Consider the following 14,972-nt stretch of genomic DNA (forward strand, 5'->3'; position numbering starts at 1 on the left):
CTAATTTCACAAATAGCAGATTCAGCTGAATCGAGTGAACATGTGGGTAAAATGAGAAAAACTCAAAAATCTAATATTTAAATTAGAGCTGTAAACGGACCGGATTCAGATAATATTCTATTGATTTTAGGACGAATTCAGTCGGATTCGGATGATAATCGAATAGTTATTTTCTTAAGTAGATTCTTCTAAATGGGTATGAATACAGATCAAGTATAGGTTTGCGACTACCTGTTTACATTTTTACCATTTTATTCGTGATGATAAGTTTGAAATTTAAGAATTTAGCAACTTTGGTAGCTATTTTAGTAGAAAATCTAGAAAAATAGTCACATATCATAGGTAAAAAAATTATAAAAATAAGAAAATAAATTCAAATAAGTAACTTAATCGGATAATTTTATCGGACAGATAATAATCGGTAAGAAAAGGGTATACCATATCCGCATCCTATTAGTAATCGAACGGATTCGGATACCACTAAACGGATGCGGATGCGAATTCGAAAGTGAACTTCGGTTATCCATTTACACCCCTAATTTAAATTGTTGTTAGTAGGAATGAAATTTGAAGAGAAAGTTTAGAGATTCTTGAGAAGGGGAGACCAAATAATATATTTCAAATATACAAAGAGAGATTAAGAAAAATAAAAGGAATATGGAAACTTAAAAAATCTCCCCCCTAGCCCCATAGTAGCTACACCCTTGAACACGAGTAAAGAAGAAGTGTTATTTATTTAAAAGAAAGAAAACCCCAAGGCAACTTACAACGGAGAGAATCAAATAGTAAAACCGATGATAGAAAAGGGGGCGGGGAATGATGATAGACAAACCAATATGGGGTCTTGGCTGCTTCTTTGGTGATTTCGTCAGCTGCATAATTGGCATTTCGATGTATATGCGAGAAAATGCATACATCAAAAAAATAGGCTAGATGAAAGATCCATGTGATAAAGTGTGATATTTTCCAAGCAGGGCATGACTATGTGTGTGTAAGGAAGGACATTAGTATCACTCTCAACATGAATATGGGAGATCTAAAGATTGAGAGCCGGTAGAAGTCATTTGTGGATCGCCTGCGCTTAGTAACAGACTCATGTTTCCCTATACCTTGTCCATAAGCAAAAAGCATCTGCAAATTGTGAGCCCTAGTTATGCTACCAATGCCTAAGAGTTAGGGTTTTAGAATGAAAATCCATTCACATTCAAATTTTTTATTCCTATGTGAGGAGGGTCCCAACAGTAGAGGGTATGAGGAGGAGATGCGTACTTTGGTATGAGGGGAGGTGAGAATTCAGTAATGGCTTGATGGCCGTACTGTTGGGTTTTGGCTAACAGGGGTTGGTGAGAGGAGTGAGATGTGGAGGTATAGTAAGTCCATAGGGCCCAAAGACCAATAATGGTGGGTATGTAAGGGTGGGTATGTAAGGGATCTGTTTGGATAGTTGTGACGTGAATGAAGTGGAAGAGTCCCATTGATGGAGTTGGAGAGTATGCCAGAGCTGTTGAGTGAAGGGGCAATTTGTGAAAATATGCTAAGCTGAGAAAGGCTCGAAACCACATGCGATACAAACATTGGGACATTGCAACCTTGTTTACCAAAAAAAAAAAAAAAAAAGAAGGGACATTGCAACTAGGGGTGCAAGTTTAGCCCTGGCGGCCCTGACCCGCCCTAAGCCCGCCCTGAGCCCGAATAGGGCTTGGGCTAAAGATTTTGGCCCTAAGGGCGGGTTAGGGCCAAAATATTCTGGCCCTGAACTAGGGCCAAGGGCGGGCTTGGGATTACTCTCTGGCCCGCCCAGCCCATCCCGGCCCGTCCCTGATTTTTAGCCCTGACCCAAGCCCTGATTTTGGCCCTGATCTTGGCCCTGATTTTGGCCCTGATCTTGACTCTGACCCAGGCCCTGGTTTTGGCCTTGACCCAGTGCCCCGATTCTCGCCCCGACCGAGGCCCCGATCCTAGCCCCGATTTTGGCCCCCGATCCTAGCCCCGATCTTGGCCCTGATTCTGGCCCTGATCCTGGCCCTGATCTTGGCCTTGATATTAGCTCTGACCCTGATCCTAGCCCTGATTTGAGTCTAAAGACTCTGGACCCTCCACCCACATGGAGAGGAATTAATTGTAATACATATAGGTGGATACTTGACACGTGTCAAATTTTAAAAACATGATCATGTTTTGTAGAAAATTAATAAAAATAAATTATGACCTTATTACCAATGTAATAAGCATCTATTTGATTTTGGCCCTGATCCTGACCATAATTTTGGCTATAATCTTAATATTAATTTGACGATGATCATGTACTACAGTACTCGATTTTTACCCTGATCTTCATACTAACATTGATATGAGTCTTGATTTTGATATTTAGTCACTTTGATCATATTAGACTATAAATTCACTTTTTATATTATTTTTAAGGTAATTTTTTATTTTTCCAACAAAGTAATTTTTAGTTCAATAAAATATGGATTTTGTTTTTTGACAAAGGCGAGATAATATATTATAAATAATAAAAACTATTACATAAAGAATTAATATCTAACAAATCTATACCCTAACTTCTCATCATGAATATCTAACAAATCTACTGTGATATTTCAAAAAAAAATTATTAAAAACATATAGCTATGTTTGTAACTAAAACATCATTTTCTTTAACTATGAAAAAAATACTTCTTTTTTTTGTTGAATACTAAATTATTGTCGATTTATTTGTTAACAAGGTTTTGAATATGATTTTTTGTATTGAATAAAGATATCAATTTATTGAACAGTTGTGAATGAAAACATACCTACGGCTTAAATTCTTGACTTTGAAGATAAAATTTTCATTTATCAGATTCCTTTTGAATTATGAATCTCTGATGTTTCTAAGTTTACAAAAAGAGTTTGTGTGACATTCTCTATAATTGACTTGACTTTCAAATATGCCTAAATTTAATTACAATTCTTCTCTCTACTTATTATATTTCATGAATAATTTTAACTATTTGCTGCTGGAGAAAAACCAAAGGAAAAACAGAATAAGAGAGAGAGAGCAAATTAAAAACCCTAAAAATTTGGATTTCTCTATTTCTCTAAAATCTAAATGGGTATAAATAGTTAAATACATATTGAATCTAAGTTTTGGATTATTTGTTGACATCTTTAATATATTATTTTCCAGAATTGAGTTTGGAATTTAAGTATTTAATTACTTTAATATGTATTTTTTTTTTTTTTTTTTTTGGTAAAAGGAGATTTAATTAAGAGGGGGACAAGAGCCCAAGACATCCTGAGTACAAGCTTCAAGAAGCCAAGGAGTGGAATTAGACCAAACCATCCTACTTGTCAAGGATAGGGCCTTCCTAGCTAGACAATCGGCTACACAGTTAGCCCATCTAGAGATAAAACGAACCGACCACGACGGTTCAGACATGATGAGACGCCGGACATCATCTACCACACGATGAGCATCCAAATCACATGGGAGAAAGGGATCTTCCACAAGATGAACCAGGTTCATCGAGTCACACTCGAAGATAACATTCAGCAGTCCTTCCTCTCGAGCCCACATCAGCGCTTCTCTGAGAGCCATGGCTTCGCCCGCGAGGGTGCTGCAACAATCTCCAGGAATCGAGAAAGCTCTACTACAAATCCCATCAGAATTTCTTAGAAGAAAGCCAAATCCTGCTCTGTTATCGGCTGGAGAACAAGAGAAATCGGAATTTATTTTCATCCCATCTGCTGTCGGAGGCTCCCAAACCCTAGAACAGGTAAGTGAAGGTTGCAGAGTCTCTGACGATCCATTCCAAAATTCTGTGAATGCTTTCCTTGCTCGATCTACTATCTGATCTGGATTCCATTTAATATTGTTGAAGCAGAGGTCATTCCGAGCCAGCCATAAACTCCAGCAAGTGAAGAAACAGAGACTCAACATCTCATGTTTGATCTTCTTCTCCGGGAAATAGATGTTATTCCAAATATTCAGCAGCCTGATCAGAGAGTTTTGGGAGTGTGCTTCGATAATTCCGGTAAGTCCCACACCAAACCATATGGCCCTAGAATGATCACACTCGAACAATAGGTGATCTAATGATTCAGTTTCCTTTCCACATCTTTTGCATATTGGATCGACATTAATTTGTCTGATCAGTAAATTGTCCCCTGTAGCTAAAGCCTGATTCAAACCTCTCCATACAAAGGATCTGATTTTTGGAAGGCATTTAGCATACCAGATCAATTTCCATGCTCCTGTGCTTACTTCTTCCCATTTGTGCAGCCGAGAGGAGGAGGGAGCCATGCTCATTCTTGAATCACGCCGATTGCAGAGAATATGATATGCACTTTTAACAGAGAAAATGCCATTGGAAGTTCCTCCCCAAACTGCTGCATCATCCCCTGGTAAGTGGCTGAGATGGATCTTCAGTATAGCATTTACCTCTTGCTGTGAAAATAATTGTTGTAGCAGATCTCTATTCCATGTATTAGAATTGGACTCGATCAGCTCAGAAACCTTTAGTAAATTGCATGATGTTGGTCTAGGAGAGGAAATCCGAAAAGAGGGGAGACTGGGAATCCAGTTCTCATCCCAAATAGGAGTATTCCTTCCATTACCTATAGAGGAGATGATGCCCATTTGAAGAACTTCTCTACCTTTGAGAATGCTCTGCCAGGCCCAGGAAGCTGTAGAACCTTTACGGGCCTCTAAGAAGGTGCAGTTGGGGTAATAAATGGATTTTATAAATCTAGCCCAATTGGAATCCGGCTGTGACCATAACCTCCACGCCACTTTAGCAAGAAGAGCCCAATTCTGCAAAATCGGGTCACGAAAACCCAGCCCCCCTTTTTCCTTAGATTTGCACAATCTTGACCAAGACATCCAGTGCAATTTATGTTCCTCCCCTTTTTGCCCCCAATAGAAATTGGAAATAATGCTTCTTGTATCATTATGAACTGATGTTGGAAGAAGGAAGTGGGAGCCCGAATATGATGATATGGTAGAAGCAACTGACTTTATAAGAACTTCGCGTCCCGCTTGAGAAAGTAGCTTTTCCTTCCAACCTTGAGTTCTTTTGCCAACTTTTTCTCCTAACTCCTTGAAGATTTCAGATTTCTTGATTCCAAAATCAGAAGGTAATCCGAGATACTTCGAAGGCCCTTCACCATATTTAATTTTTAGAACTCTAGAAAACCATCTTCGAAAGCGAATAGGCGTGTTAGGACTAAAAGTGAATGAAGATTTACCTTCATTAATAGTTTGTCCACTCGCTTGACAATATAACTCCATACATGCTTTGAGTTGGCAAATCTGATGAAGGTTGACTTCTGAGAACATTAGGCAGTCATCCGCAAATAAAAGATGTGATATCCGAGGAGCTCTGTTTTTCACACTGATTCCTTTAATTAATTCTTGGCCTTCTGCATCATTCACAATGGCACTTAGAACCTGAGAACCCAGAATAAATATAAAAGGAGAAAGAGGGTCGCCTTGGCGAATGCCTCGAGTTGGACAAAAGGAGCCTTTTTCTACCCCATTAACCAACAAGGAGTAAGAAACTGATGTAGTGCACTCCATGACCATATCCACCCATTTATTTGAAAACCCCAATTTGAGAAGTGTGGCTTTGATAAAAGGCCATTCCAATCGATCATATGCTTTTTGCATATCTAATTTCATCACAAGAAATTTTTTTTTCCCTTTCTTCCTATGCTTCACATAATGAAATATTTCATGGGCCATAAAGACATTATCTGAAATAAGTCTATCAGGAATGAAAGCCGATTGTGAGGGAGAAATAATACCTGCTAAAGAATCCTTTAGTCTATCAGCAAAGATTTTTGATATGAGCTTGACCACCACCCCACAGAGACTAATCGGCCTGAACTGTCCTGGAGACTCCGGATTAGCACATTTTGGAATTAGGCAGACATAGGTTCTATTCAGCTCCCTTGGCATAATACCCGAAGTGAAGAAATCTTTAACAAAGCTACAAATTTCTTCTTTCGTGATATCCCAAAATTTCTGGTAAAAGAGAGGGGGGAACCCATCAGGACCCGGGGATTTAAGAGGGCCCATTGCTTTCAGTGCCGAAAGGATTTCCTCATCACTTGGAATGCTACATAGAAGCCCATTTAGCTCACTATTTACCAATGGTTGTACTTTCTCTAATGCAAGGTCCATTGCAGCTTGGGAGATGCCCTCTGATGTGACAGCACCACTAAAGTGATTCAATAATAGCTCCTCCAATTGGTTTTCATTTGTTGTCATCAACTACCATCAGATTTCTTCAACTTCAAAATTCTGTTATTTCTTCTTCTTTGAACAAGAGAAGCATGAAAAAAGGCCGAGTTTTGATCACCATGTTTGATCCATTCTACTCTTGATTTTTGATGCCATAAGATCTCCTCCCTCTTAAGCTCTTCATCAAGTAGTTCCTTCAAATGCTCCTCTTCATCAATCAACTCTTTGTAATTCGGCTTACTTTGAATGATCTCAATCTGATTTTTTAAATCTTTGATTTTGTCTTGCACAATACCAAAATCCAGCTTGTTCCATTTCTTAAGAGCTCTTTTACAATTTTCAGATTTTCGAAAGAGTGGGTGTTTTTCCACTTCGCTGCTAGGTACTCTCCAGCCCTGAATAACCACTTCTTTACATCTTGGGTGTCTCAACCACATAGCTTCGAAACGGAACGGACGAAAACCATTCACTTTGCTCTCCAACCGAATCCAACAGAATTGGATTATGATCCGAACTGAATGCAGGTTTAATGAAGACAACCGAATCTTCAAAGAGGTAGTTCCAATTCGCATTTGCTAGCACACGGTCCAATTTTATGCGGATATTGGCCCCACCTCTACGCCTATTATTCCACGTAAAGCACGGCCCATTTGAACCTAGGTCCATTAAGGCACATTGTGAAATCATATTTTGGAATTGGCTAATGTCTTTGCTCCCTTTTTTGTTGCCCCCGCTTTTTCCCCGCCAACTAAGAAAGCTGTTAAAATCACCCATACATATCCAGGCACCCACCCTTTGCCTACTGATATTAATGAGCTGGTCCCATACTTTTTGACGCTGCTTTCTAATGGGATCACCATAAACACAAGATAGATAGAATTTTTTTTCTTCAACAGTAATTTCAAAATCCATCAATCTGTTATTTGCAAAGAAAGTGGTTACCTGGATTCCATGCTTCCAAAATAGAGCAAGCCCGCCAGCTGATCCCACTGCATCTACTGTAAAACAGCCCTCAAATTTGATTTTTTTCTTTATCTCTAACATTCTTTTGTGATGACTTTTGGTCTCAGCCAAAAATAACAAGTCTGGAAGTTCCGATTTAGAGAGATTCTTTAATGCACGAATTGCCCTGGAACTCCCTAACCCCTGGCAATTCCAACTTAGGATTTTCATAATTCCCCGTGGGACTGATACCCAGTCTCCACGGGTCCACCTCCTAAAAAATGACCGACATCATCATTGAGAAGAATATTAGCTTGAGTGGTACCAACTGATTTTTTTTTCGGCCGACCTCTTCTGCCTTTAGAGAGAATCCTAGATGGTTCAGCAATGTTCAAGGAGTTCCTTTTTCTAGAAGTGGGCTGGGCTTTTGGAACATCAGCTATCAGTAAAGGTGGAGGCCTAGGAATTTCAATAATATCCTGATTGGGCTTTGAAGTTAAAGCATCAGCAGGCCCTTTGTTCATCAAAGTCTCCAATGGTAACATGATTGAGTTTAGATGGGCTTGGGTAGAAGGAGGCCCATTATATAATGGATTGTGATTTTTCAAGAAAGCTTCATTCTGGGTAGAGGTGGATGTTAGCTGGCCACTACTTGTGAAATTCTGATTTGGCGAAGTGGGATAAGCATTGACTTAGTAGTCTCCGGACTACCTTTATCTTTAGAAGTCGATTAAAACTAGCCATATGGTTTAGGAGAGAGACAATGGCGGGGGAGTGGTCAGTGGCACATACGCAGGTATTCCTGAATGGGAGAGGGCAGCTGTTCATGGCAGCTGAAATTTGAAGCCTCTGGAAGGATTTCTTCAGGTGGATTGATTGATGGATGAACAGAGCTGGTTTGGGTTTTATTGAAATTGCAATCAACAAAAGTGTTTTCATACCTTTCACCAGAAAGGAAGTTCTGCAGGTGTGTATTGACAACGTCTGCATCTTCTGCCATTCTCTTTCCAGGGCTGCTCACAGCCGTAGACAGGCTGACCATCTGCTCTTTCCCTGCTTTTCTTTTTGACTTAGCATCCTCAAAGCTTGAGCCCTGATTTTCCGAGCTAACTCCGGTGGCCTGAGCTCCTCTTTCCGGTGTAGTTTCAGAGGTGACACTTTCATTCTCTACCGAGTAAAGCTTAGTAAAAATCACCTTCGCATTCTTGATCAGCCTTGATTCAGTTACAGCCCCTCTAATTTCTGAAACACATTTAGGTTTGGGTCTCTCCCTGCAAATGTTCTGTTCACTGCACCCATGGCTGTCACGGTGTAGTTTCATCTCTTCAAATCTTCTTATACATCTTCCTTCTTCATGGCCTATTCTTCCGCAGAAACAACAATAAGTTGGTAATCTTTCATACTTAACTGGAGCTTCAATACCTGATCCTTGGGGACTGTTAATCTTGATACACGTTCGAAGAGGTTTGCAAACATTGATGCACACCCTGGCTCTCACATATGAAACTTTTGTACCAAACTGCATACCTTCAATCACCATAACAGAGTTTGTTTCCCCTAATTTCCGTATTATCTTCATTACAATAACAGGATCCAAAAACTCAATCGGAAGTGAGTGTACCTGAATCCAAAAATCGCAGTACTTGAACTCCCAGTTCTTCTTTTCATTCCAAGGTTCTAGAATGAGTAGATTTCCAGCCACTGTCCAGGGACCTTCTTTCATCACGTTCTCTTTATCTAGCTGATGTTGGAATTGAAATAGGAACTTCCTGTCCTCCAAGTTTATGATTTCAACTTTGTGACAAGTATTCCATGCACTAAGTAAGCCTTCTGTAACAGCTTGTCTTCTGAATACCTTACCTTCCATCACATACCCAGCTAAGGTATTTTCCCATGACTTAATCACCCGCAGTTCATCAGCAGCATCTAAGGATACCTCATTATCAGAGTCATCCGAGTTCCATTCTGTTCTTGGAGATTCATTGTGGGATGAGGGTGGGTAAGAAGAGGATGAAGATCCATGTTCAGGAATTTTGATGGGGATCAGAGTTCCTGAGTTTAACAAGGTATGATCCAGATGAGACATTTGGGATTCGAAGGAGATAATCACAGTGAGAGATATTTAAGAAGAGGAAATAAAGTAACAAGAGACAGAGCAAACAATTCTAAGAAAACTGAAACTGAGACTAAGTGGATTCAGAGAGTTTCACGCCGGAGGACGGAGAGAGGACACGCCGGAGGGCGGAGACATGTTAGTTGATCCTAGGGTTTCTTTTTCCTATTAGTTTTTTAATATGTATTTTAATTATTACCTGTCTTACATTTGATATTTACGACCAAAGATATGGCCAATTAAAGCTAGGGACAAGGCCAATTAGGGCCTGGGCCAGAGACTGGGCCAATCAGGGCTAGAGACAGGGCCAATCAAGGTCAGGGCCAATCAGGGCCAGGGCTAATCAGGGCCAGGACAGGGCCAATTAGGGCCAGGGACAGGGACGGGGCCAATTAGGGCCAGGGACAGGGCCAATTAGGGCCAGGGCTAGGGACAGGGCCAATTAGGGCCAGGGACAATAATTATTGGCCCTGAACTAGGGCCAGGGCGGGAATGGGCTCAAATTATACCATATAGGGCTGGGCTGGGCAGTTGCAGCCCTAATTGCAACCTTGTGAACTCAATAAGGCTGTTATTTGATAACTTATCATAAATAACCTTCCATAAGGAGAAAAAAGATTCTTGATGGGAGGGAAAGATGCCAATTGCTAGTCCATCGAAATGTGCTTCTAAATGATGCAATGTCTTCTGAAAAGTAATAACATTTTTTTATAACTAATAATAATGTTGTTTTCTTGTCCAACGCTTGCCAACACCTCATTACCTCTCTTTGAAGAAATCTTTTCTTAACCCAAAAAAAACAAAAAAAAAACCATCTCTTGATGCCATTTTACATTCCGAGAAGTTTCTTGGGTTTCTCCTAGGTGTTGGGTTGTTTGAGTTTCCAGATCGAATCAGAAAATAACTGGTTTTGAATTGGATATTATGATCCTGAATGGAATCAAACAAAACCGATAACCCATATAGCCCACAAACTCAAATTTTATGAATGACCATTATATTATCAGGTTGGGCGTTTTAATTGTTTGGTTCGATCACTGATGCGATCATGCCACTGTCAAGTTCTTCCCATTTTCTTAATAACCTTTCTGTGCGCGTTTTTGATGAGCATAAAAAGTACAAGCGAAAGGATTTGGCAAGGGAAAAACCGTATAAAAGAAAGAACAAGAATGAATAAGTTTAATATAAATAAAACTAATTTAAATTAATCTCTCGGCATCAGGTAATTACAGGGCTTGAGATGATATGATACGATATACACACCAAACAGAAAACCCCAGAAGAACACAAGAGTATAAACCGAGCAAACCTATAATGGAAAATCCATATTTCCCCTACTATAAATAAATAAAATAAAATGAATCTGAACCCAAATCTCTAACTTCACTTTCTCAGATCAAAAGCATTCCAAAAAGGCCTCCCAGCATCACCATCATCATACCACCTTTCAGACCAGAAGCACCGTTCGTGGGAGCAGGAGCCATGGCAGGACCTTCGTTTTCAGTTGGAGAAGGAGCAGGAGAGATGCCACGTCTTAAAGACAGCACAACCACAACCAGTTTCTCACCCTTTTCACAGTTTCCCTTGGTTCCACTGATGAAATAATGAGCCCCAGATCGATCCAGCTTCACCTTGACGTTCTCTTCCTTGTATTGAGCAATTGGGTTTGTTGTACTGCAGTTCAAGTAATCTTCCTTGTTCACTTCCAGCACTGTATCCTTCTGTGGGTTTAACTTCCAAACTGCAGAGAAAACAAAATATTAGTCAAGAAACAAGGTGAAAAAAAGAGAAGAAAGAAAAAGCTGATCATGAGTTAAAGATTGGATTTTTACCGAGTGAATCACCGACTTGGAAACGATTTGCTTCAGCCCATTTGTTCAGAGACTCAGAATCAGACTTTGGGATCTGCCATGCATCGGTCTTGCCTCCAACCAGATGGTCTCTAGCATCTGAAACGCTAAAGAGAAGAAATACAAGCACTAGAGATGAAACGAGAGCTCTTGAGAAGGCCATGGATGCTATCCAAAGCTCAATCAAACAACTCCAAACTTCAAACCCAGAGAGAGAGAGAGAGAGAGAGGAAAGGAGTCGCGAGAGAAGCTGAGAGTTAGAGACTCAAGAGTAGCAGAGAAGGCTGAGATGAGAAACAGAGCAGGTGCTGCCCTCCGTATATAAAGCAGGGGAAAGGGAAAAGTAGCCGTTGGGTTAGGTTCGGACCTAGGCTCGGGTTTAAGGTCCGGAGATGCCAAAGCTGGTTTTAAAGCACAATTTGGATAGTGGGTTTCGCCTCCTGGCTAAAGGAGGACGACATGGATTTCATCGGTTTCATTTCCAACGGTAAAGAAACTGCAAATTTCGAGTAATGTGAAGCTTTTGAGGTATAAATCTATTAAAACCCATCCCATTAAAGCAAATTAATTATCAATAAATGTGGTTTAATTGGCGTTTAGGGAATTGGGGTTCACGAGATTAGCGTAGCTGTACAGGTTTGCAGGATTATCTGTCGAGCACAGACAAATAGAAACGGTAGACGCGATTCTGGTGAAGCTTCTCTGGTTTTGACACATGTTGAACATGCTTTGGGATGGGAGATCTTGAATCTTTTTAAATCTCTGTTTTCAATCTTTCCTCGTACAAAAACAAATGGAAAAGGGGGTAAAATGGGATTTTAAATTTTGGTGGGGGTAAGGTTGCCAGCTTTGAGTCCAGATCTGCGACCCAGTCGGGGAGCACCCGATGGTTTACCACCACAAAAAAGGGGGGGGGCAGGGTGGTGATGGGAGGGTTTTTTTTTAATTTTTTATTTTATTATAAATATTTTCAATGGTGGGCCCCACCATTTTTGTGGTGGAAAAACCGTCGGAGAGCACTCTGTGCTCCCTGTCATGGGTGATGATCCAAATTCGCCAGCTTTAGTCATAGCTGGAGTGAGATTTTGAATTTCACTGACGTGGCAAAGTGGTTGGTAGGATTCTAATCTTCTCCACCCAATATGCTCGTGCTTCCACTCCTTCAATCCATACACGGAAGGTCTTTGGAATCCGGATCCTCCACCCACATGAGTTAGCTAAAGCCTGCTCTACACGTTAGGGTTGAGGTCTATCTGTACTATTCGCACACTTCTCCATCACATATTATAAACGAATTGAAACCAATATGGGGCCTAGTGAGAAGTATCGTCCGACATTTACTTCATTTTGTCAATACTTAAAAGTAGTCTAACATGTGTGGTAGAGAAATGTAAAAGAAGCACAAACCTATACCTTAATAGATAGAAAGATTGGACTTATCGAGTTCGGGGGTAGGGGATATAGAAGGATTGGATTTGTTGAGTTCATGGGTAGGGCATATAGCTAACTATCTCCGTCATAAGTTCGGATCTTCTATCGTGACAGGTAAATAATAGTCTAACTTCTAAGCGTTTATTCACCCATCATATCACATCATACATTTTTTTTTTTTCTTTTTTGGGGTATAAGAATCCATCATATCATACATTCACGAGAGTACCTGATTTGGTGCGGGTGGTGATAATAAAATTAGATATTCCATATAATATTAGCTCAATATGTACTAGTTTCCTTAAAAAATGAGTCATCACAAAAAATTAATGACACTCCTTGAGTTATGTAATTTATCAATTAGACCCTTTATAGAATGAAAACATATCAATGACATATGTTGTCACAATCACAATTAAAATGTTGAAGTAAGCAAGTTAAACTTTTCACAAGGACAAGAATAATCTTAACAAAAAACCCTAGGCCATTGTACTATTTGTGATTTATTCCTCTCCCGATTGTAAATCCTCACAAATTGAGTTTGAAAAATATGATTCATAAATAATATTTTTAAATTTAAAATGTGAGAATAATTTTGGAAATGAATAAATAGAACTAACTGAGACTAACGGTGTTAGTAATAAGCGGTTTGATTGTCTTACTACAGAAGATATGATATTGATACTATACCAATGCTAAAGCTATTGTTTCTTTTGAGTCCTTCCCAACCTCACATATGATCTCCTTTTTGATGCCTCCATTCAAACCAATGTAGGATTTGTTCCACCCAATCAAATGTTTCTGAAGGTTATTCAATGCTATGTTCAACTCAAGTCTTCCTACCTTCTTTGATACTTTCAGGAAATTCTTTGTCAGTCATCTACATTGCCTTCGTTCTCAAAGGATGCATTTGATAAGTTCCTTTAATAGGAATCAGATCAATCAGTAAGATATGGTGATCTGATTTCAGCCTAGTAACAAGGTTTAAGTATTGGTATGAGTAAGTATTGGTATGAGTATCGTATCAGTCGGTGACTTTAAGAGACATATCGTCTAATATCGAGTATTATATAGTATTGGCCGCTATATTTAATGCAATCCAATAGAGAGGCATATCGATATGTATCGTATTGATTATATCAAATATGAATGCATATTGGCTAATATCATATAGTATCATATCGTAGGTTACTTTAAACTTTGCCTGGGAACAACCCTTACAATCACATCACTGTAAAGGATACGCCAATCATTGCCAAGTTGATATAGTTTTGAGGTGTCTACACTTTTTGTCAATTATCATTAGGTGTTCTTAAAACTTTTCCTATTATTTAAAGGTCAAGGTTAGCATCGGATTAGGATTACGGTTAAAGTCAGGATTGAATTAGGATTAGGGTCAAAGCCAAAATCAAGAGCCAAATGTCTAACCTGGCCTTGTCTAGTTGTCTTTGTAAGGTTAGGGTCAAGATCAAGGTTTTAAAAAGCTCAATCAGACTCTACGTATTGCATTGCCAACATAAATCATTTTCTTCCAAAAGGCTTACATTGCCTTTGAAATTAATTCCTTATTGAACCGGTTTGAAATTTGAATTCGATATGATTTTGCAACAACAAGAAGGAAATTTAATATGGTTTTTTATTTGGTTTTAAATGGAGAAAATAGAGTACTATTTGATAGGTCTCTGTTAAACTCTTGGATCCAACTGAGCCTCCTCTCGTATCCGGGACGATGAGTCCTGCAAGAAAGGTTTGATGCGGGCCAGCTTGTGCCGGATAGCCGCCTCCGATGGCAAAGTCAGATAATGAACAGAGTGAGGTCTCGTGCAAAAACTACACAAGATTATACTCAGAGTATAATGGATACCTACCGGAGAGGTATGTTCTCTATCTTATACTGATTATGTTATCTTATATGCATTTGGTAAGTTTGTCCGATGGGGGTGTCTTATCCCCGGGAGATCACGCCTTCCTATTATTAATCCAATGTAATCGTCGATGGAGTTGACTTTCTTGATAGAGAAAGGTACCATATTAGTCGAGCGTTCATCGTGCCTCGATCAATCTAGTCGGCTATCATCCCGATTTGATGTGGAGCCCCAATCGTGTATAACCCGATGGACTAGAAAGCCCATGCCATGAGGTGATGACCGAATGTGGAGCCCGTGGGGCCCCGGGGGGAGAAAAAAACCCCCCCTCTTTTTTTGTTTTCTCTTTGTTGGCGGAACCCCCCCCCGGGGGGCAGCGCGCCCGGGGGGGCGCCCCCCCCCCCCCCCCCCCCCACCCCCCCCCCCCCCCCCCCCACCCCCCCCCCCCCCCCCCCCCCCCCCCCCCCCCCCCCACCCAACTAGTTGTATAATGAATTGTAAACTTAGACACCACTACGGTTTGGTTCTCTTTGCATTACATA

At 40.1% G+C, this 14,972-nt stretch overlaps 1 protein-coding gene across 1 annotated transcript; it reads right to left on the reverse strand.

The window, feature by feature from the left end:
* Positions 1-10,462: 10,462 nt before the first annotated feature.
* Positions 10,463-11,411, reverse strand: LOC148999933 (early nodulin-like protein 13). The gene is made up of 2 exons (XM_089140300.1): positions 11,117-11,411; positions 10,463-11,025 (listed from the first exon to the last, which is right to left on the reverse strand). The coding sequence occupies exons 1-2, from the start codon at positions 11,295-11,297 to the stop codon at positions 10,676-10,678; spliced, it is 531 nt and encodes a 176-aa protein (XP_088996426.1). The 5' UTR covers positions 11,298-11,411; the 3' UTR covers positions 10,463-10,675.
* Positions 11,412-14,972: the final 3,561 nt, after the last annotated feature.

This window comes from Hakea prostrata, chromosome 11 (genome assembly GCF_041222555.1).
Source record: "Hakea prostrata isolate BN-2017 chromosome 11, UWA_Hpros_2, whole genome shotgun sequence".
NCBI classification, from domain to species: domain Eukaryota; kingdom Viridiplantae; phylum Streptophyta; class Magnoliopsida; order Proteales; family Proteaceae; genus Hakea; species Hakea prostrata.

Excerpts from the sequence above, each read along its gene's own strand:
- LOC148999933 (XM_089140300.1), bottom strand. The coding sequence starts at position 11,297 with ATGGCCTTCTCAAGAGCTCTCGTTTCATCTCTAGTGCTTGTATTTCTT. Across the intron at positions 11,026-11,116 it reads CCAAGTCGGTGATTCACTCG|TTTGGAAGTTAAACCCACAG; the intron begins GTAAAAATCCAA and ends TTTTCTCTGCAG.